The sequence below is a fragment of the Macaca fascicularis genome, chromosome 19, assembly GCF_037993035.2.
Source record: "Macaca fascicularis isolate 582-1 chromosome 19, T2T-MFA8v1.1".
NCBI classification, from domain to species: domain Eukaryota; kingdom Metazoa; phylum Chordata; class Mammalia; order Primates; family Cercopithecidae; genus Macaca; species Macaca fascicularis.
In genome coordinates, this window is record NC_088393.1 from 15,002,636 (window position 1) to 15,021,589 (window position 18,954).

The 18,954-nt window shown below is 53.5% G+C and overlaps 2 protein-coding genes across 6 annotated transcripts in view; one reads left to right on the top strand and one right to left on the bottom strand.

The window, feature by feature from the left end:
* Positions 1-2,524, top strand: part of TECR (trans-2,3-enoyl-CoA reductase) — a 36,473-nt gene extending 33,949 nt beyond the window's left edge. For 2 of the 5 annotated variants that reach the window (XM_045380708.3, XM_074026153.1), the window contains exons 4-13: positions 277-321; positions 419-522; positions 601-716; positions 802-907; positions 1,320-1,392; positions 1,484-1,527; positions 1,601-1,658; positions 1,734-1,822; positions 2,165-2,210; positions 2,291-2,524. In XM_045380708.3, the coding sequence (XP_045236643.1) occupies positions 277-321; positions 419-522; positions 601-716; positions 802-907; positions 1,320-1,392; positions 1,484-1,527; positions 1,601-1,658; positions 1,734-1,822; positions 2,165-2,210; positions 2,291-2,418 (809 nt within the window). In that variant the 3' untranslated portion in view covers positions 2,419-2,524. Of the gene's footprint in view, positions 1-276; positions 322-418; positions 523-600; positions 717-801; positions 908-1,247; positions 1,393-1,483; positions 1,528-1,600; positions 1,659-1,733; positions 1,823-2,164; positions 2,211-2,290 lie in introns of all 5 variants that reach the window. The other 3 variants (XM_045380707.3, XM_045380709.3, XM_074026152.1) reach the window with 3 other exon arrangements.
* A 99-nt stretch (positions 2,525-2,623) lies between these two features.
* On the bottom strand, positions 2,624-8,553 carry NDUFB7 (NADH:ubiquinone oxidoreductase subunit B7). The gene is made up of 3 exons (XM_005588252.4): positions 8,371-8,553; positions 3,286-3,454; positions 2,624-2,810 (listed from the first exon to the last, which is right to left on the bottom strand). The coding sequence occupies exons 1-3, from the start codon at positions 8,480-8,482 to the stop codon at positions 2,678-2,680; spliced, it is 414 nt and encodes a 137-aa protein (XP_005588309.1). The 5' UTR covers positions 8,483-8,553; the 3' UTR covers positions 2,624-2,677.
* Between the last annotated feature and the right edge of the window lie 10,401 nt (positions 8,554-18,954).

The following is an 18,954-nucleotide window of genomic DNA, read 5'->3' on the forward strand; positions in this document are numbered from 1 at the left end:
TTCTGGGGCGTGACTGGGGCAGGCGCCCCCACGTGGCACGCCACAGGAACGCCCTTGCTAGGCTCTGGGAAGGACAAGATCCTGCTTCTGCCCGCGCTCTTCCGGCCTGTGTCCTGGAACTGCACAGGCCTGAGGCTTGGCCTCCGGGTGGGAGGAGCTGTGGAGTCCTGGGGTCCCTGCACCCTGGGAACCCTGAGAAGCTGGCACAGCGACTGGGCAGCGGACCGGCTGAGCCCCTGCCAGTCTGTGGGCTGTAACCGCCCTGTTCTCCCCCAGATCCGCAATGGTACCCCGCCCGCCAGTCCCTCCGCCTGGACCCCAGTGAGTACAGCTGTCCGCTCGGCCCGCCCCCTAGGCTCCTGGGTGGCAGTGGGAGAAGGCCCGGGCAGCCCCTGAGCCCTGGCCCGCCTCTCTGCAGAGGGCAAGTCCCTGAAGGATGAGGATATTCTACAGAAGCTGCCCGTGGGCACCACGGCCACGCTCTACTTCCGGGACCTGGGGGCCCAGATCAGCTGGGTGACGGTGAGTCCTGACCCTACCCACGGCCTCCTTTCCCATCAGCCACATTGGGTGACTCAACTTGCCTCCCTCTACCCTCAGGTCTTCCTAACAGAGTACGCAGGGCCCCTTTTCATCTACCTGCTCTTCTACTTCCGAGTGCCCTTCATCTATGGCCACAAATACGACTTCACGTCCAGTCGGCACACGGTGGTGCAGTAAGTGGGGCAGGCGGGAGGAGGGTAGGGGAAGGCAGAAGACCTGCCGGACCAGCCCCCAGCTGAGCCCGCTCCCCCCTACCAGCCTCGCCTGCATCTGCCACTCATTCCACTACGTCAAGCGCCTGCTGGAGACGCTCTTCGTGCACCGTTTCTCCCATGGCACCATGCCTTTGCGCAACATCTTCAAGGTGAGAGCCCGCCCCCGCCTCACCCCTGAGCCCCGCCTTTCCGCCTCACCCCGCCCACATCGAGCCCTACCCCATAGCCCCTCCTATCTTCCACTACGCCCCCGCAGAGCCCTACCCCTAGGCCCCGCCTAACCTCCCCAGCGCCGCCCCCGCAGAGCCTCTAGCCCCTGCCCGTCCTCCCCAGCCCCGCCCCTGCAGAACCCTGCCCCAGTTTCACCCCTAGGCCCCTCCTGTCCACCACGCCCTCATAGAGCCCTGCCCTAGCCTCACCCCTTGGCCCCACCTATCCTCCCCAGCCCCGCCCCAAGGCCCCTCCTGCCCTTCCCCACCGTGCTCCTAGGGCCCTATGGATGAGACAGAATCCGCCCTGCCCGTCGCTGACAAGTCCCATCCCTACCCCGCTCCCTTTCAGAACTGCACCTACTACTGGGGCTTCGCCGCGTGGATGGCCTATTACATCAACCACCCTCTCTACACGCCGCCTAGTAAGTGGCCTCAGACCGTCCTTCCCTCCCCCACGGCCCCCACCCACCAGGTCCTCCCCTCATGGGCCTCCCCTCGCTGCTTCCTCTGCAGCCTACGGAGCTCAGCAGGTGAAACTGGCGCTCGCCATCTTTGTGGTAAGGAGGCTGGGTGTGGGGACGGGGTGGGGGAAATCTGGGCGATCCTAGGCTGATCCTGCTTCTCTGACAGATCTGCCAGCTCGGCAACTTCTCCATCCACATGGCCCTGCGGGACCTGCGGCCCGCTGGTGAGTGCCTGCTGGGGGCAGGGGGACAGCTGGGCTGGGTGAGGGGGTCTGACTTTCTCCTGTCTTGCCTGCCAGGGTCCAAGACCCGGAAGATCCCGTACCCCACCAAGAACCCCTTCACGTGGCTCTTCCTGCTGGTGTCCTGCCCCAACTACACCTACGAGGTGAGGGGCTGCCTTACCCCTCTCTGCCTTGGGACTTGGGGTCCCATGTGGAGGGGCCAGCCCCTAGGAGGGGGCGCCTGGCTGGGCAGCTGCTTTTGCATTGGGAGCATTGGGAGGTGGAGACCGCGGCCTCCCTGCTGTGGGGGCCGGGAGGCATGTGCCCTTGGGTTTTCGCAGTATACAGCCCCGCCTCCACTGGAATTGGGTTCCCATCCCTGACTCAGAAAGCAGGGGCTGGGGGACGTGGGTGACTGAGTCCAGGACAGCCACAGGGTGCGAGACTGGCGGAACAGCGGGCCTTGTCCAGCCCTGCCCACCCTCACCCTCCGCCCCTGCCCACAGGTGGGGTCCTGGATCGGTTTCGCCATCATGACGCAGTGTCTCCCAGGTGAGCCTGCCGCCCTCCCTCGGCGGGGCCCTGCCCCTCCGGGCCTGCAGCCCCTCCTTGACGCCCGTTCTTTCCTGCAGTGGCCCTGTTCTCCCTGGTGGGCTTCACCCAGATGACCATCTGGGCCAAGGGCAAGCACCGCAGCTACCTGAAGGAGTTCCGGGACTATCCGCCCCTGCGCATGCCCATCATCCCCTTCCTGCTCTGAGCGCTCACCGCTGCTGGGGCTCAGCCCCTCACCCGGGTGGCATTCTGGGGGAGGAGTGGGGCCCGCAGCTCTCCAGCACCCGGAATAAACCCCGCCTGCCCCTGTCGGACTCGGGCTCTGTGTGTTTCTGTCCGAGGTTGGGGACCACCACATGCCCCTCGCTCTCTCCCCACCCTCGCGTTGGCGCCGTAAGAGGGGACTCTGGTGAGGGGCCTGAAGGTTTTTATTTGACTGGTCCATAGGGTGGGGGGTGCACCCCCTACAGGGCCACCTGGGGGTCCACTTTCCTGGGTCCCTGGCCTTTGGCCAACTCTGCCGCCTTCTTCTCCCGCCGCTGCTTTCGCTCCAGCAGCCTCCGCTCCCGCTCAAACTCCTTCATGCGCATCAGATAGCTGAGGGAAAAGCATGAGAGGGGCTGTCAGTGTCGCTGGCCAGGACACGCCTTCCAAGCCCTGGGAAGTAGAGGGGCTGTCCCACAGCACTGTGGGGGAGGCCTCTGAAGAAGACAGACCCGAGTGCCTGTGGTTTAGGTCTGGGGTCTGTCCACGCAGATGATAGGGCTTCCCGCTGGAACCTGGGCTTGGCCACTCCCCTAGGTGGCTTCAGCCACCTGCCCTGTCCCCATCCAACAGGCCCCTAGAAAGCCCTCTCTGGGACTAAGGTGGGGCCCGGCTAGAAACCTCAGTGGCAGTTCAGGTCCCTGGCCTCTGGAGCCACATCCTGCCAGGGGCCAGGGCCTGGGTGGGGTGCAGGCTGTGGGTGTTGGCAGGGGGCTCGGGCGAGCCGGGGGTGTGGGGTGCTTGGGTGGGCCAGGGTTGTGGAAGGCTGGGGGTGTGGGGTGCTGCGGGCCGGTGTGGGAGTTCTCACTCGCGGTGCTCGCAGTAGTGCCAGTCGTGCTTCTCCTGCTTGCAGGCCAGGAAGTTGGGGAACCTGTCGCGCTTGCACTTGAGCAGCTGGATGAGGTAGTGGGCACAGTAGTCCCGCAGCTGGAGACTCAGCTGCGCGTCCATCATCTCCTGCTGTGTGGCCACCATCTCTGCAGGGAGTGGGCAGGGCTCAACCAGGCTGAAGGCCTCCCACCCCAATTCCAGGGATCCCCAGGGGACCCAGGCACACGGCATCAGGAAGCCACGGCTCGGGGTGTCCCCCATTAACATCCAGGTGGCAGATGGTAGTGGATGGCAGATGCCTTTGATGGACGCACTGTCCTGAAGGGGCCTCCTTTTCTAATTTGCACAAAGGCAACTCCAGACACGAAAGCCCAGATAGGAGAAGGTGGCTCCCCATCACCCTGAGGCACCTCAACATCCTGCGCTGGATCCTTGCCTCCCCTCCCGCAGGGATGCCCGTCCCCAACTCTCTACAGCCCCGCTCTCAGAATCCACCTTCTCCCAGAGTACCCCCTCAGACTCTCCACCCGCACCTGCAGCTCCAGTCAGACTCCTAGCCTTTCTTGTCTGCAACCCGCCCGGGTCCCGGCTCTGCACTGGCCGGCGGCGTGGCCTCTCTCTGAGCCTCAGAACTGACCATCAGCTCATGGAAGTTACCTGAGCATCCACTGAGCTAACAGTACCTGTAAGATACTTAGGCGTGGGCTCAGAAGACAGCTGGACTAGTATCTGGGTCCCGGTGCCGCACTCACCTAGCAAACCTGACTCCGGACAAATCAACCTTCAGGAGGCTGATGGGAGCCTGAGGAACCCTGGACATTCACCCTGGAGCCTGTGCCTGGCGATCCTGCACTTGTTCCCCGCTGCCTCCCTCAGACCCAGCCTCCCTAGCCCTCCTGACGTCCACATCTTTCTTAGTCCCAGCTCCTTCCCATTTGCGCAAGTGAGAGGAGACATACTCACATCTCAATGGCAGTCATCCCAGGCTGGCTTCTCTCCCCTCTGCTTCCCAGCCGTGATTCCCTCATCCCACTCAGGCCCAGGTCCTCCTCTCCTGCCCCTTGTTCCATTCTCTGGCTTTTGCCCCACCCTCTCACTGCCCAGACAGGGGCTCTCACAGGGCCACCCAACAGCCCAGGACCCCAGCCTCCCACTTCCTTCTTTCCTGTGGCTCCTCCCACATCCCGCCTTCCCAGGTTTCCTCCCATCTCTATGGCTGCCTTGCGTTAAGCTTTGTTCTGAGAGCCTTCTTCTTTTCTTTTCTTTTGAGATGGAGTCTCACTCTGTCACCCAGGCTGGAGGGCAGTAGCAAGATCTCAGCTCACTGCAACCTCTGTCTCCCACGTTCAAGCGATTCTCCTGCCTCAGCTTCCCGAGTAGCTGGGACGCCACAGGCGTCCACTACCACGCCTGGCTAATTTTTGTATTTTTAGTAGAGATAGGGTTTCGCCATGGTAGTCAGGCTGGTCTCGAACTCGTGACCTCAGGTGATCCACCCACTTTGGCCTCCCAAAGTGCTGGGATTACAGGTGCTAGCCCCCACGCCCAGTCTGAGATCCTTTTTCTCTGCTGCCACCCCTTAGGTAGATGAGCCCGATGTGGTCCCTCCACCCCACACCTCGTTTGAGCCCTAGGCCTGGGTATCACCTGCAGCCCCTGGCTGTTCCCTATCTGCACTTGGAGCTCCAGGTGGCAATCCTAGACTCCTCCCTCTTTTGTCTCAAACTTATAATCAACTAGCAGCAAGGACTTTAGACCGCCTACTGTGTGCTTAGTGGTGGGGATACAGCACGGAACACAACACACAAGGGTCCCTGCCCTCGGAGGGAGACACAGAACAGACAGAAGACAGAGCACCACAGCGTGTCTGGCAGTGCTTAAGTATTAGGGAGACCAGCCTGGGGAGCACAGAAAGATCCCATGTCTAGAAAAAATAATAAAACTGTCTGGGCACGGTGGTGCACACAGAGAAGGCAGAGCTACTTGGGAGGATCGCTTGAACCCAGGAGTTTGAGGCTGCAGTGGGTGGTAACCGCACCACTGCACTCCAGCCTAAGCAACAGAGTGAGAGCCCATCTCTATAAACAAATAAATAAATATGGGCCGAGCGTGGTGGCTCATGCCTGTAATCCCAGCACTTTGGGAGGCTGAGGCGGGTGGATCACTTGAGGTTAGGAGTTCGAGATCAGCCTGGCCAACATGGTAAAACCCTGTCTCTACTAAAAATACAAAAATGAGCCAGGTGCGGTGGTGCGCACCTGTAATCCCAGCTACTCGGGAGGCTGACGCAGGAGAACTGCTTGAACCAGCAAGGCGGATGTTGCAGTTAGCAAAGTGACTGGCTGAAAGGGGGTGGAAAGGAGGAAAGAGAGGGCAGGGGACAATGGTCTAGGAGGGAGGGAGAGAGTGAAGGATCCAGGAGGTAATAGAAAGGCCAGGCAGCATGAAGAGTCCACTGGAGAACCAATCGGGAGACCAGTCAGCAGGGACTGCAGGAATGTGCCACCACACCCAGCTAATTAAAAAAAAAAAAAAAAAAAAATGTAGAGACAGGGTCTTGCTATGTTGCCCAGGCTATTCTTGAACTTCTGGCCTCCAGCACTCCTCCTGCCTTGGCCTCCCAAAGCGTTGAGCATGAGCCATTTTGCCTAGCTTAGAGCTGTTTTTTTCTGATCTCTCCCGCATCATGTTCAGTTGCATGGGGATAGGCGCCAAGGAAGGGAAAGAGGTGAGTTTATCCAGAGTAGGCGAGAGAGAAGGGCAGCAGGTTGCTAGCATTTGCAAAGCTGATCTTGGGCAAAGCAAGGTATGTGAGGTAATGGGAGGAAGGTGGACGGACCAATGGACTGCAGGTTCAGCTGGGGCGGAAGGACTGCCTGGAGTGAGGACACTGGAGCGATTATACCATCTCCCAACTTTCTCTCAAATCCAGGCTGCTTAGAGGTGTCTGTCTCAAGCTTGTCGCCCGCTCAGCAGACAGCGGGACCTTTTGACTGACCAAACCTGACTGTGTCCCTCCTCTGTTTAGAAGTTTTGGCTCTGCCACCTCTCTTTGGTCAACCCCTACTCGTGGCCCTTCACATCTTTTTTTTCTTTTCCAGACAGAGTCTCGTTCTGTCACCCAGGCTGGAGTGTGGTGGCCCGATCTCGGCTCACTGCAATCTCTGCCTCCCGGATTCCAGCCAATTCTCCTGACTCAGCCTCCCAGACAGCTGGGATTACAGGCACGCACCACCACACCCGGCTAATTTTTGTATTTTTGGGAGACAGGGTTTCACCATGTTGGCCAGGCTGGTCTTGAACTCCTGACCTCAGGTGATCCACCGACCTTGGCCTCCCAAAGTGCTGGGATTACAGGCGTGAGCCACCGTGCCCAGCCTAATTTTTATATATATATATATTTTGAGATGGAGTCTTGCTCTGTCGCCCAGGCTGGAGTGCAGTGGTGTGATCTCAGCTCACTGCAACCTCCTCCTCCTGGGTTCAAGTGATTCTCCTGCCTCAGCCTCCTGAGTAGCTGGGACTACAGGTGCGCACCACCATGCCCCCAGCTAATTTTTGTATTTTTAGTAGAGACAGGGTTTCACCATATTGGCTAGGATGGTCTTGAATCCCTGACCTCATGATCTGCCCATTTCGGCCTCCCAAAGTGCTGGGATTATAGGCATGAGCCACAGTGCCCGGCCTTAATTTTTGTATTTTTAGTAGAGACAGTATTTCACCATGTTGGCCAGGCTGGTCTCGAACTCCTGACCTTAGGTGATCTGCCCGCCTCAGCCTCCCAAAGTGCTGGGATTACAGGCATGAGCCACCGTGCCTGGCCACCCTTCACGTCTTTGTTTCCAGTCGCTGCCTACTGGAAGCCTGCCTTGACACCATCCAGCTCTGCCTGATTCCACAATCCTTCCCACTGTGCTGTGAGTTCTCTGGAGACAGTGCCTGCATCCTTCCGGTTCCCTGCTGTATCCGCGGTTCCTAATGTGGGAGGTGGCCCAGAGCTGGCTCTCGGTATGCCTGTGATATTACTACATTAAAAGCAAAACCAAACATGAACCAAAAAACCATCCTGGGCATAGTGGCTCACATCTGCAATCCCAGCACTTTGGGAGGCTGGGCAGAAGGATCGCTTGAGCCCAGGAGTTTGACACCAGCCTGGGCAACAGCAAGACCCCCATCTCTACAAAAAATAAAAAATCAGCTTGGCATCCTGGCACGCTCCTGTAGTCCCAGCTACTCGGGAGGTTGAGGCAGGAGGATAGCTTGAGCCCAGGAGGTCGAGGATGCAGTGAGCTGTGATTGCACCACTGCACTCAGCCTGGACAACAGAGCAAGATCCCATCTCAAAGCAAAACAAAGCACTTTGCAGGACGGTATTCGCGGCGCGAATCTTCCTTATTTTCTTGTGCATGCACCACAATTGCAGCGACATTAGGAAAGGGGTACAATGAACATGTCCCTGCCCTCCCGTGACTCCCCACGTCTCCCAAGACTCGGCCCGAAGCCAGGAGTGGTAGCTCACGCCTATAATCCCAGCACTTTGGGAGGCCGAGGCAGGCGGATCACTTGAGGTCAGGAGTTCAAGACCAGCCTGGTCAATATAGCGAAACCCCGTCTCTACTAACAATACAAAAAATTAGCCGGGCGTGGTGGTGCACATCTGTAATCCCAGCTACTCGCAAGGCTGAGGCAGGAGAATCGCTTGAACCTGCGAGGTGGAGGCTGCAGTGAGTCGAGACCACGCCACTGCACTCTAGCCTGAAAGAAAAAGCGAGACTCTGTCTCAAAAGAAAAAAAAAAAGACTCGACTGAGCTCTGCGCGCCGCACTCCTGCCCGATCCCCTACTTGTCTCACTTTTGCACCCTGGCTTTTGCTCAAGCCGTGCCCTTGGCCTGGAACGCCTCCACCCTCAGGCGGGGACACGCACGTCCTCTGGACTCCTAGTCTAGACCCAAACCCAGACACAACACCTGAGGTTAGAGCCCAGTCTTGGGGTTCCAGGGGTTCGGGGGTCAGGCGCCCGCGCCCCACGCCCTCTGGTCGCGCCTGCGCATTGGGCCTCACCGCGCTCCTTGCGTTCGGGCAAGCCGTAGTCGGGCGGGAAAGTTGGCATCTGCAAGGGGTCGGGCTCCACCGAGGAATCGCCCAAGTAGCGCCGGACGAGGTGCGCCCCCATGGCTGCAGTCGCTGCAGGTTCCTGCAGCAGCCGAGAGTCACCTATCTCCTACCCGGAACCACTGACCCCTCAGCTAGACACGGCTTCCGGGTCGCTTAGGCGGCTGCGGAGAGCATAGAGATGAAGGACTCCAGAGGATCGCTCCGGTCCGCCTGGCGTCACCTCGCGGACAGGCGGAGGCGGGACAAGTGCTGCGTCCCCTCGCAGGATGTGCTTGGACCCGAGAGGGGACTTCCCTGAGCGTGGAAATCCATCTGGGCAAAGTAGAAGGGGAAGATGTAGGACTGAGGCCTCCCTCGACCCTATCTGGGGCTCTTTTGGTAGCCCGAGGCTAAAGCACGTATTAAAATTATTTTTCATATCATTTTCCAAAAAGTTTTTTCTTCTAAAACATTAAAATTTCTCTTAAAAAAAGGCACAATATCGGCCGGGCGCGGTGGCTCATGCCTGTAATCCCAGCACTTTGGGAGGCCGAGGTGGGCGGATCACGAGGTCAGGAGATCGAGACCATCCTGGCTAACACGGTGAAACCCCGTCTCTACTAAAAATATAAAAAATCAGCCGGGTGTGGTGGCGGCGCCTGTAGTCCCAGCTACTCAGGAGGCTGAGGCAGGAGAATGGCGTGAACCTGGGAGGCGGAGCTTGCAGTGAGCCGAGATCGCGCCACTGTACACCAGCCTGGGCGACAGAGCGAGACTCTGTCTCAAAAAAAAAAAAAAAAAAAAAGGCGCAATATCGATTATATCGTTAATGTATGTACTTTTGAATAAAGTTACTTTAATAATTTTTTTTTTTTTTGAGACACAGTACCTGTCGCCCAGACTGGAGTGTACTGGCACCATCTCCGCTCACTGCAACCTCCACCTCTTGGGCTCAAATGATTCTCCTGTCTCAGCCTCTTGAGTAGCTGGGATTACAGGCGTCAGCCACCACACCCAGCTAATTCTTGTATTTTTTTTTTTTTTTTGGAGACGGAGTCTCGCTCTGTCGCCCAGGCTGGAGTGCAGTGGCCGGATCTCAGCTCACTGAAAGCTCCGCCTCCTGGGTTTACGCCATTCTCCTGCCTTAGCCTCCCGAGTAGCTGGGACTACAGGTGCCCACCACCTCGCCCGGCTAGTTTTTTGTATTTTTTAGTAGAGAGGGGGTTTCACCGTGTTAGCCAGGATGGTCTCGAGCTCCTGACCTCGTGATCCACCCGTCTCAGCCTCCCAAAGTGCTGGGATTACAAGCTTGAGCCACCGCGCCCGGCCTAATTCTTGTATTTTTAGTAGAGACGGGGGTTTTGCCATGTTGGCCAGGCTGGTTTTGAACTCCCGACCTCAAGTGATTCTCCTGCCTTAGCCTCCCAAAATGCTGAGATTACGGGCATGAACCACCGCGCCTGTCCAAGAAATATTTTGATAAATTTGATTTAAATAAAAGTTATTCATAAATACAATTATTATTATATTATTATTTTTTGAGACAGGGTCTCATTCTGTCGCCTAGACTGGAGCACAGTGGCACAATCATAGCTCACTGTAACCTTGAACTCTTGGGTTCCAGGGATCCTCCTGCCTCAGCCTCTCAAAGTGTTGGGATTATGGGCTTAAGCCACTGTGCCCGGCCAAAAACAATTATTTAAAGCTGAAATTTTAAATAAATTATATTGATTTTATATATATCCATGTAATCTTTATATAATTTTAAAAGATATATTATATATAATATTAATATCTAATATATATTTTCCCCCAATCTGACAAAGCATGTATTAGGCATCTACTGTATGCTGGGTCCAGTGGTCAGACAGGCAGACATGGTTCCTGCCTTGCAAGCTTACAGTCTAATGGGACAGAAAAACAGTCTAATGGAAAAAAAAAAATGGGCCAGGACGGTGGCTCACACCTGTAATCCCAGAGCTTTGGGAAGCTGAGATGGGAGGATCACTTGAGCTCAGGAGTTTGATACCAGCCTGGGCAATATAGGGAGACTCTGTCTCTAAAAAAAAAAAAAAAAAAGCCAGGTGCGGTGGTGCACGCCTGTAGTCCCAGCTACTCGGGAGGCTGAGGCAGGATTGCTTGAACCCAGGAGTTCCAGGCTGCAGTGAGCCGTGATCCCATCACTGCACTCCTGCCTAGGCAACAGAGTGAGACCCTGTCTATAAAGATTCCCAGGTGATGTGAAGTTGCTGGTCTAGTGACCAGCTTTGGGAGAATTACTCAGCTAGATCTTTATGTGTTGACATGCAGAAGTGGCTGCTGATATATTAAGTGAAAAAAGCAAGCTATGAGAATAGGCAGCTGGCAATAGAGACTTTTCTTTCTTTCTTTCTTTCTTTTTTTTGAGACAGAGTTTCGTTCTTGTTGCCCAGGCTGGAGTGCAGTGATGCGATCTCGGCTCGCTGCAATCTCCGCCTGCTGGTTTCAAGCGATTCTCCTGCCTTAGTCTCCTGAGTAGCTGGGATTACAGGTGCGTGCCATCATGGCCAGCTAATTTTTTGTATTTTTAGTGGAGACAGAGTTTCGTTATGTTGGCCAGACTGGTCTTGAACTCCTGACCTCAGGTGATCCACCCGCTTTGGCCTCCAAAGTGCAGGGATTATAGGCGTGAACCACATCCGGCTGCAACTTTCTCTCCAGGGTTACCTGTGTGACCTGTTCCTATCTCCAGGCCACCACATTAATGTGATTCTTGTGCCCTTCCAGACTCAAGGGGCAAGCATTCACATTGTGATTTCTATGAATGGTACTTCTGGAGTTGTTCAGTATACAACCTGCACAGCTGCACCTGGTACCCCTGCCCTGTTCTGGGTGTGTCTCCTTAATCTCCCTTTCTCTGTGCTTCAGCTGCTCACCCAGAGGTCAGAGCTCAAAGGGAGTCCAGAAAGGCAAATTACAGTACTAGCTCACTTTCCCTGTGTGACCTCCAGAAGTGACTTCATTTCTCAGAGATTGAGTTTACTCATCTGTAAAATGAGGTTTGTGATACCTATCTCATAATGTTCCCAGCCAGTGAGGGCGCCCCTCTTGTTGGATTCCACCCCTTTCCTGGCTTTACTTTTTTTGTTTTTTCAAGACAGGGTCTTGCTCTATTACCCAGGCTGGAGTGCAGTGTGATGATCTCAGCTCACTGCAGCCTCTGCCTCCTGCACTCAAGCGACCCTCCTGCCTCAGCCTCCCAAGTAGCTGGGATTCCAGGTGTGCAGCACTATGCCCAGCTAATATTTGTATTTTTGTGGAGATGTGGTTTCGCCATATTGCCCAGGCTGATCTCAACCTCTTGGGCTCAAGCAAACCACCCGCCTTGGCCTCCCAAAGTGCTGGGATTACAGGCGTGAGCCATCATGCTGGGCCTTTATTTTCCTTGTTAGCACTTAGCACCATTTAAACTGTGATCCGTTTGCCTTATTTATTTTGTTTATTATTGATCTCTCCTCTCAACTCAGCTCTGTGAAGCAGGGAATTTTGTCTGTCTTGTTCACTGTCATATTACTGCACCTAGAACAGAACTGGCATGCAGCAGATGCTTAGTAAATATTTGTTGAATAGGCTGGTTGCAGTGGCTCACAACTGTAATTGCACGGCTTTGGGAGGTGGAGGCAGAAGGATCACTCGAGAACAGGACTTTGAGACCAGCCTGGGCAATATAGTGAGACCTCTGTCTCTACAAAAAATAAAAAAATTAGCTGGGCTGGTGGCAGGCACCTGTAGTCCCAGCTACTTGGGAGGCTGAAGTGGGAGGATCACCTGAGCCCAGGAGGTTGAGGCTGCAGGGAGCAATGATCATGCCACTGCACTCCAGCCTGGGCAACAGAGCAAGACCCTGTCTATGAAAATAAATACAAAACAATACAATAAAATAAATAATTTGTTGAATAAACACACGAATAAATAGAGAAGGTGGAAGAATCAGATGGTTGCATCAAAAACGCTTAGTGCCTGGCATCCAGTAGGCACTCAATACGTGCTCACTATTGTTACTTTCATCCAGGTCACAGTCTAGCGCTAGAAAGCCAAACAAAGGAGGCTACTGTGACCAGTCATTTCACCAGAGGCTGAAGGGATTTAAGCCAGGCATGACTGGGGCTGGGCACCAAGGCATGTGGCCCATTCCATTCTAAGCTTCTGGGACTCAAATGGTTCAGCCTGGCCTAGCCTTACTGAGCACTGGGGAAGTGGGGAGAATGATATTGAAAGGGCCATTGTCTGGGGTGATAACTGAGATTCATTGTCTTACAGTGGAGGAAATCAAGGATGTGGACACACAAGGAGTGAGGTCAAGAGTGGAAGTTTATATTTATTTATTTACTTTTTTGAGATGGAGTCTTGCTCTGTCACCCAGGCTGGAGTGCAGTGGCACAATCTTGGTTCATTGCAACCTCCACCTCCTGGGTTCAAGTGATTCTCCTGTCTCAGCCTCCCAAGTAGCTGGGATGAGTCACCCTCCTGGCCTATTTGCTTATTTTTTGAGATGGAGTCTTGCTCTGCTGCCCAGGCTGGAGTGTAATGGCAGGATCTCAGATCACTGCAACCTCTGCCTCCTGGATTCAAGTGATTCTCGTGCCTCAGCCTCCTGAGTAGTTGAGATTACAGGTGTGTGCCACCACACCTGGCTAATTTTTTGTATTATTATTATGTTTTTTTGAGATGGAGTCTCACTCTGTCGCCCAGGCTGGAGTGCAGTGGCACCATCTTGGCTCACTGTAAGCTCCGCCTCCCGGTTCACACCATTCTCCTGCCTCAGCCTCCCGAGTAGCTGGGACTACAGGTGCCCACCACCACGCCCAGCTAATTTTTTGTATTTTCAGTAGAGATGGAGTTTCACTGTGTTAGCCAGGATGGTCTCGATCTCCTGAACTCGTGATCCGCCCGCCTCGGCCTCCCAAAGTGCTGGGATTACAGACGTGAGCCAGTGTGCCTGGCCTCATTTTTTTGTAGTTTTAGTAGAGATGATAGGTGTCACCATGTTAGCCAGGCTGGTCTTGAACTCCTGATCTTAAATGACCCACCGGCCTTGGCTTCCCAAACTGTTGGGAATACAGGCATGAGCCACCGCACCTGGCCAAGAGCGAAAGTTTAATAGGTGAAAGAATATCTCTCTCTGCTGTGGAGAGAGAGGTCCCGAACAGGTTGCCGGTTCTGAGGTGAAATGCAGGGGTTTTATAGATGCCTGGTGAGCAGGCAGTGTCTGATTTACATAGGGCTTGAAAGATTGGTTGGATCAGGTGTGCTATTTGCATAGGGTGCAAAAACTGGTTAGGACTAGGTGTGCCATTTGCATAGGGCGCAAATTTCTGGTAGTCCCCTCACCCTAATCTTTCATTATGCAGGTAGGTTCTCTGCCTGGCCTGCACCCTGTTGCCTGTTTTTTGTTTTTGTTTGTTTGTTTGTTTGTTTTTACTGTACACATGACAATAAAAGGGAAGATGGAGTCTCCATGTTGAACATGCCTGGCCCTCAGGTAGCCCTTTTCTATTGGCACAGCTGCTGGCATTCTCTCGTGCAAGCTTCTAGCCTGCTTACCTATGCTTGCAGCTCGATTTCTCAGGATGCTCTTTGTTAAAAAAAAAAAAAAATTTCTTGGGCTTTTCTTTTTTCCCTTTTTTGGAGCTGAAGTTTTGCTCTTGTTGCCCAGGCTGGAGTGCAATGGCGCAATCTTGGCTTGCTGCAGACTCCGCCTCCGGAGTTCAAGTGATTTTCCTGCCTCAGCCTTCCGAGTACCGGGGATTATAGGCACCCGCTACCACGCCTAGCTAATTTTTTTGTATTATTATTATTATTTTTTTTTTTTTAGTAGAGACGGGTTTTCGCTATGTTGGTCAAGCTCGTCTTGAACTTCTGACCTTAGAAGATCCGCCCGCCTCAGCCTCCCAAAGTGCTGGGACTACAGGCGTGAGCCACCGTGCCCGGCCTGGGCTGCTTTTTATTGAAAGGAAAGCTCTGCCAAGGACTCTCTTACCCTCACTATCTGCCTAAATAATTTCTGTCTGTGTCCTGTGTATCAATACTAGGGTGAGGGTGATTTTAGGCATCATGTGGGGGCCTCCATCACCCATGATCCGTATCCTTCCTGTTGTTTTCTTTATCAACCACCCACCAAGGAGACCTTCCTGTGTCCCTTGCCCACCACTCCCAGGGGACATGGTTTTTTTTTTTTTTTTTTTTTTTTTTAGACAGAGTCTTGCTCTGTCACCCAGGCTGCAGTGCAGTGGTAAGATCTCGGCTCATTGCAATCTCGGCCTCCTGGGTTCAAGCAATTCTCCTGCCTCAGCCCCCTGAGTAGCTGGGATTACAGGTGCCCACCACCACTCCTGGCTAATTTTTGTGTTTTTAGTAGAGATGGGATTTCACCATGTTAGGCAGACTGGTCTCGAACTCCTGACCTCAGGTGATCTTCCCGCCTTGGCCTCCCAAAGTGGTGGGATTACAGGTGTGAGCCACCGCGCCCGGCCAGGACCTGGTTTATTGGCCACAGCTCCCGCCTCCCCCTTTCTTCCTTCCCTTGCTCTCCTGTCCCACCCCATCTGGTCTGCGCCAGAAGGCGCTGTATTCGCACTTTGTGAGCAGAGCAGCCTCAGAGGGCCCATGTGGGACCTGAGGTGGGGAAGGAAATTCTGAGTAGTGTCTGCACCTTGCCACAGTCTGCTGGTTGGGAGACAAGATGCTCTGGGGGATTCAGTTTTACGGAAGCAGGAAAAACAAGGTCAGTGAGGCCTCAGCAGAAGACTCCCAGGGCAGACACCACTTCTGCCTACGGGGCAGACAGAACACTTGCCTCTGATCCAGGCGGGAGTGCTACCGACACCCAAGGTTTGCTGCTGTGTGCACTGAGGGTGGCTGGCTGGTATTGGAGGGATGAGAGAGCCTGGAGGGGCGGGGCTTTAGGGGTGGCCTTAGACAGGGCTTGGCAGGCAGGAGGTCACTCACTCATTCAACAAACATTCATTGAGCACCTACTGAATGGCAGGCAGTAAACAAGCCAGACACAAATCCCTGCCCTCATGGAGTGGAGCTAATAGGTAGAAGACAGGCAGAGAACAAGATTAGGAAGTGAGGTATGTGCAATGTGAGATATGATAAGACTGTGACAATGGTTAAGGGGAAAAATGGCAGACAGAGTGGATGAGAAGGGCTGCTCTGGAATTTTAGTTTTTTTTTTTTTTTTTTTTGAGGCGGAGTCTCGCTCTGTCGCCCAGGCTGGAGTGCAGTGGCGCGATCTCGGCTCACTGCAAGCTCCGCCTCCCGGGTTCCCGCCATTCTCCTGCCTCAGCCTCCCGAGTAGCTGGGACTACAGGCGCCGCCACCACGCCCGGCTAATTTTTTTTTTTGTATTTTTAGTGGAGACGGGGTTTCATTGTGTTAGCCAGGATGGTCTCGATCTCCTGACCTCGTGATCCACCCGTCTCGGCCTCCCAAAGTGCTGGGATTACAGGCTTGAGCCACCACGCCCGGCTGGAATTTTAGTTTTATTGTATCTTTTTGAGACAGGGTCTCACTTTGTTGCCCACGCCAGAGTGCAGTGGTACAATCACAGCTCATTGCAGCCTTGAGTTCCTGGGCTCCAGGGATCCTCCTACCTCAGCCTCCTGAGTAGCTGGGACTACAGGTGTGTACCAACATGCCTGGTTAATTTTTTCATTAATATCACAGTGTGTAAGCCCTGTGATTTGATAAATATCAGAGGGATATTTCATTAATTTTGTAGAGACAAGGCTTCCCTATCTTGCCCAGGTTGGTTTTTCTCCATGTTGGTCAGGCTGTTCTTGAACTCCTGACCTCAGGTAATCCACCCGCCTCAGCCTCCCAAAGTGCTGGGATTCCAGGCGTGAGCCATGAGCTACCGTGCCCAGCCTGATCCTCCTCCTTATTGCAATCCCCCATGTACATGTGATTCCTTTCTCCGGCTTTCTTTTTCTTCTTTTTCTGTTTCTACTTTTTTTTATTTTTTATTTTTTTTGGGATGGAGTCTCCTGTTGCCCAGGCTGGAGTGCAGTGGTACGATCTTGGCTCACTGCAACCTTCGCCTCCCAGGTTCAAGAGATTCTCCTGCCTCCGCCTCCCTGGTAGCTGGGATTACAAGTGCCTGCCACCATGCCCAGCTCATTTTTGTATTTTTAGTAGGGACAGGGCTTCACCATGTTGGCCAGGCCAGTCTCGAACTCCTGACCTCAGGTGATCCCCTGGCTTCAGCCTCCCAAAGTGCTGGGATTACAGGCATGAGCCACTGTGCCTGGCCATCTACTTCTTTTTCTTTTCTTGTTTTTAGAGATGGGGTCTCACTATGTTGCCCAGGCTGGAGTGTAGTGGCTGTTCACAGTCTGACCATAATGCACTGCAGCCTCAAACTCCTAGGCTTAAGGACTCCTCCCATCTCAGCCTCCTGAGTAGCTGGGACTGTAGGCTCACGCCACTGCACCTGTGTTTTCCTTCTTTTTCTATTTATGATTATCTAACATAACTTCTAAGATAGTTGAGTTATTTATTTTATTCACTCTCTTTCTCCCTGTTGCTGCTCCTATGGGTAAAATTTTTTGTTGTTGTTCACCAATGTATTTCTGGTTCTTATGTGTTAGAGCCTAACACAGAGTAGGTGGTCAGTACTTATCTGTTGAATCGATGAATGAACAAATGAATCCGTTTGACGTATCAGGAGACCAATGCTCAGAGATGTTGTTCTACACCCCCAAGGTCACACAGCAAGAATGGGCCTGAGCTGGAAGCAGCCTGGGCTCATAGCCTTGTTATTTCAGTTAATGGGGCTGGATTCCAACATCTGTTCCTGAATACCTACTGTGTGCCAGGTCCCGAGGAATGGTATGGGCCATGCAGCTTGTAGCTATCATCCCTGTACCATGAGACCACCGAACCTTTATTGTAGGAAGGTCCCCTCACTTCTAAGAGTGCCTTTTTTTTTTTTTTTTTGGGAGACAGAGTTTTGCTCTGTTGCCCAGGCTGGAGTGCAGTGGTGTGATCATGGCTCACTGCAGCCTCAATCTCCTGGACTCAAGCAATCCCCCCACCTCAGCCTCCCAAGTAGCTCGATCTACGGGTGTGCACCACCATGCCCAGCTAATTAAAAAATTTTTTTATTTGAGAGAAGTCTTGTTCTTGTCCCCCAGGCTTGAGTGCAATAGCTCGATCTCAGCTCACTGTAACCTCCGCCTCCCGGGTTCAAATGATTCTCCTGCCTCTGCTTCCCAAGTAGCTGGGATTAAGGCACCTGCCACCACACCCAGCTAATTTTTGTATTTTTTAGTAGAGACGGGGTTTCACTATGTTGGCCAGGCTGATCTTGAATTCCTGACCTCAGGTGATAGGCCTGCCTCGGCCTCCCAAAATGCTGGGATTACAGGCATGAGCCACCGTGCCCGGCCTAAAAAATTTTCTTTTTTGTGTAGTTGGGGTCTCACTTTGTTGCCCAGGATGATCTCAAGTTCCTGGCCTCAAGAGATCCTCCTGCCTCGGCCTGCCAAAGTGCTGGGATTATAGGCGTGAGCCACCATACTCAGCCCAAAAAGTGCTCTTGATGGGCAGATACACCGTCAGTCCTTTTGACCTATTTACCTGTCCCTCCCCCTGTTACTTTCCCCCTTCTCCTATCCTCCTATGTCTGTTTGGATCTGCTCCCCACCCCCATCCATCTGGAGTCTGATTAGCCCTGTGTGTGCTTAGCAGATGTTGGCTGAACAGACGGGCTCTTTCTTCCTTCTCAGACAGGCCTCCATTTTCTCATCTCTAGAATGGGTACAGTCATATTTGTCCTCCTACAGGTTGGGAAGGCTCTATGACATCAGGCCATGTAACAGGGGAAAGCCCAGCCGCTACAGTCAGCTTTCAATGGAAAGGGAGGTTAATCTGCTGCCACCTTCCTACCTCAATTAAGACCGGGGCTACCCCATTGCCCATGTGCGGTGCAGAGGAAGGTTTTTCTATTTGTGGACCCTCACTTGCTTATAGTGAGCCTTTTAGGTGAGAAATACATTCTTTTTTGTTTGAGACACTCTTGTTCTGAGTCTCAGTTATGGAAACCCAACCTAATGCTCTCCATGGGCCTGATGAATGTTGCTTGTTGTTGAAGCCAATTTGAGTTGCATTTCCTCTTACTTTTAGTAAAAACCCCTACAAAGGAAAATTGGGGTCTTGTCTCTTGGGGTACATATTAGTTTCCTATAGTGACTCTAAAAAATTTCCCATACATTGAGTGACTCACAACAACGGAAATGGATTATTATTATTATTATTTTGAGATAGAGTCTTGCTCTTTGGCCCAGGCTAGAATGCAGTGGCAAGATCTTGCCTCACTGTAGCCTCCGCCTCCCGGGTTCAAGCAATTCTCCTGCCTCAGCCACCCGAGTAGCTGGGATTACAGGTGCCGGCTGGGATTACAGTTGCCCACCATCACGCCCAGCTATTCTTTTTTTTTTTTGTATTTTTAGTAGCGATGGGGTTTCACCAGGTTGGCCAGGCTGGTTTCGAATGCCTGATTCAAGT

Excerpts from the sequence above, each read along its gene's own strand:
- NDUFB7 (XM_005588252.4), bottom strand. The coding sequence starts at position 8,482 with ATGGGGGCGCACCTCGTCCGGCGCTACTTGGGCGATTCCTCGGTGGAG. Across the intron at positions 3,455-8,370 it reads GCCCGAACGCAAGGAGCGCG|AGATGGTGGCCACACAGCAG; the intron begins GTGAGGCCCAAT and ends CACTCCCTGCAG. Across the intron at positions 2,811-3,285 it reads CACTACTGCGAGCACCGCGA|CTATCTGATGCGCATGAAGG; the intron begins GTGAGAACTCCC and ends CTTTTCCCTCAG.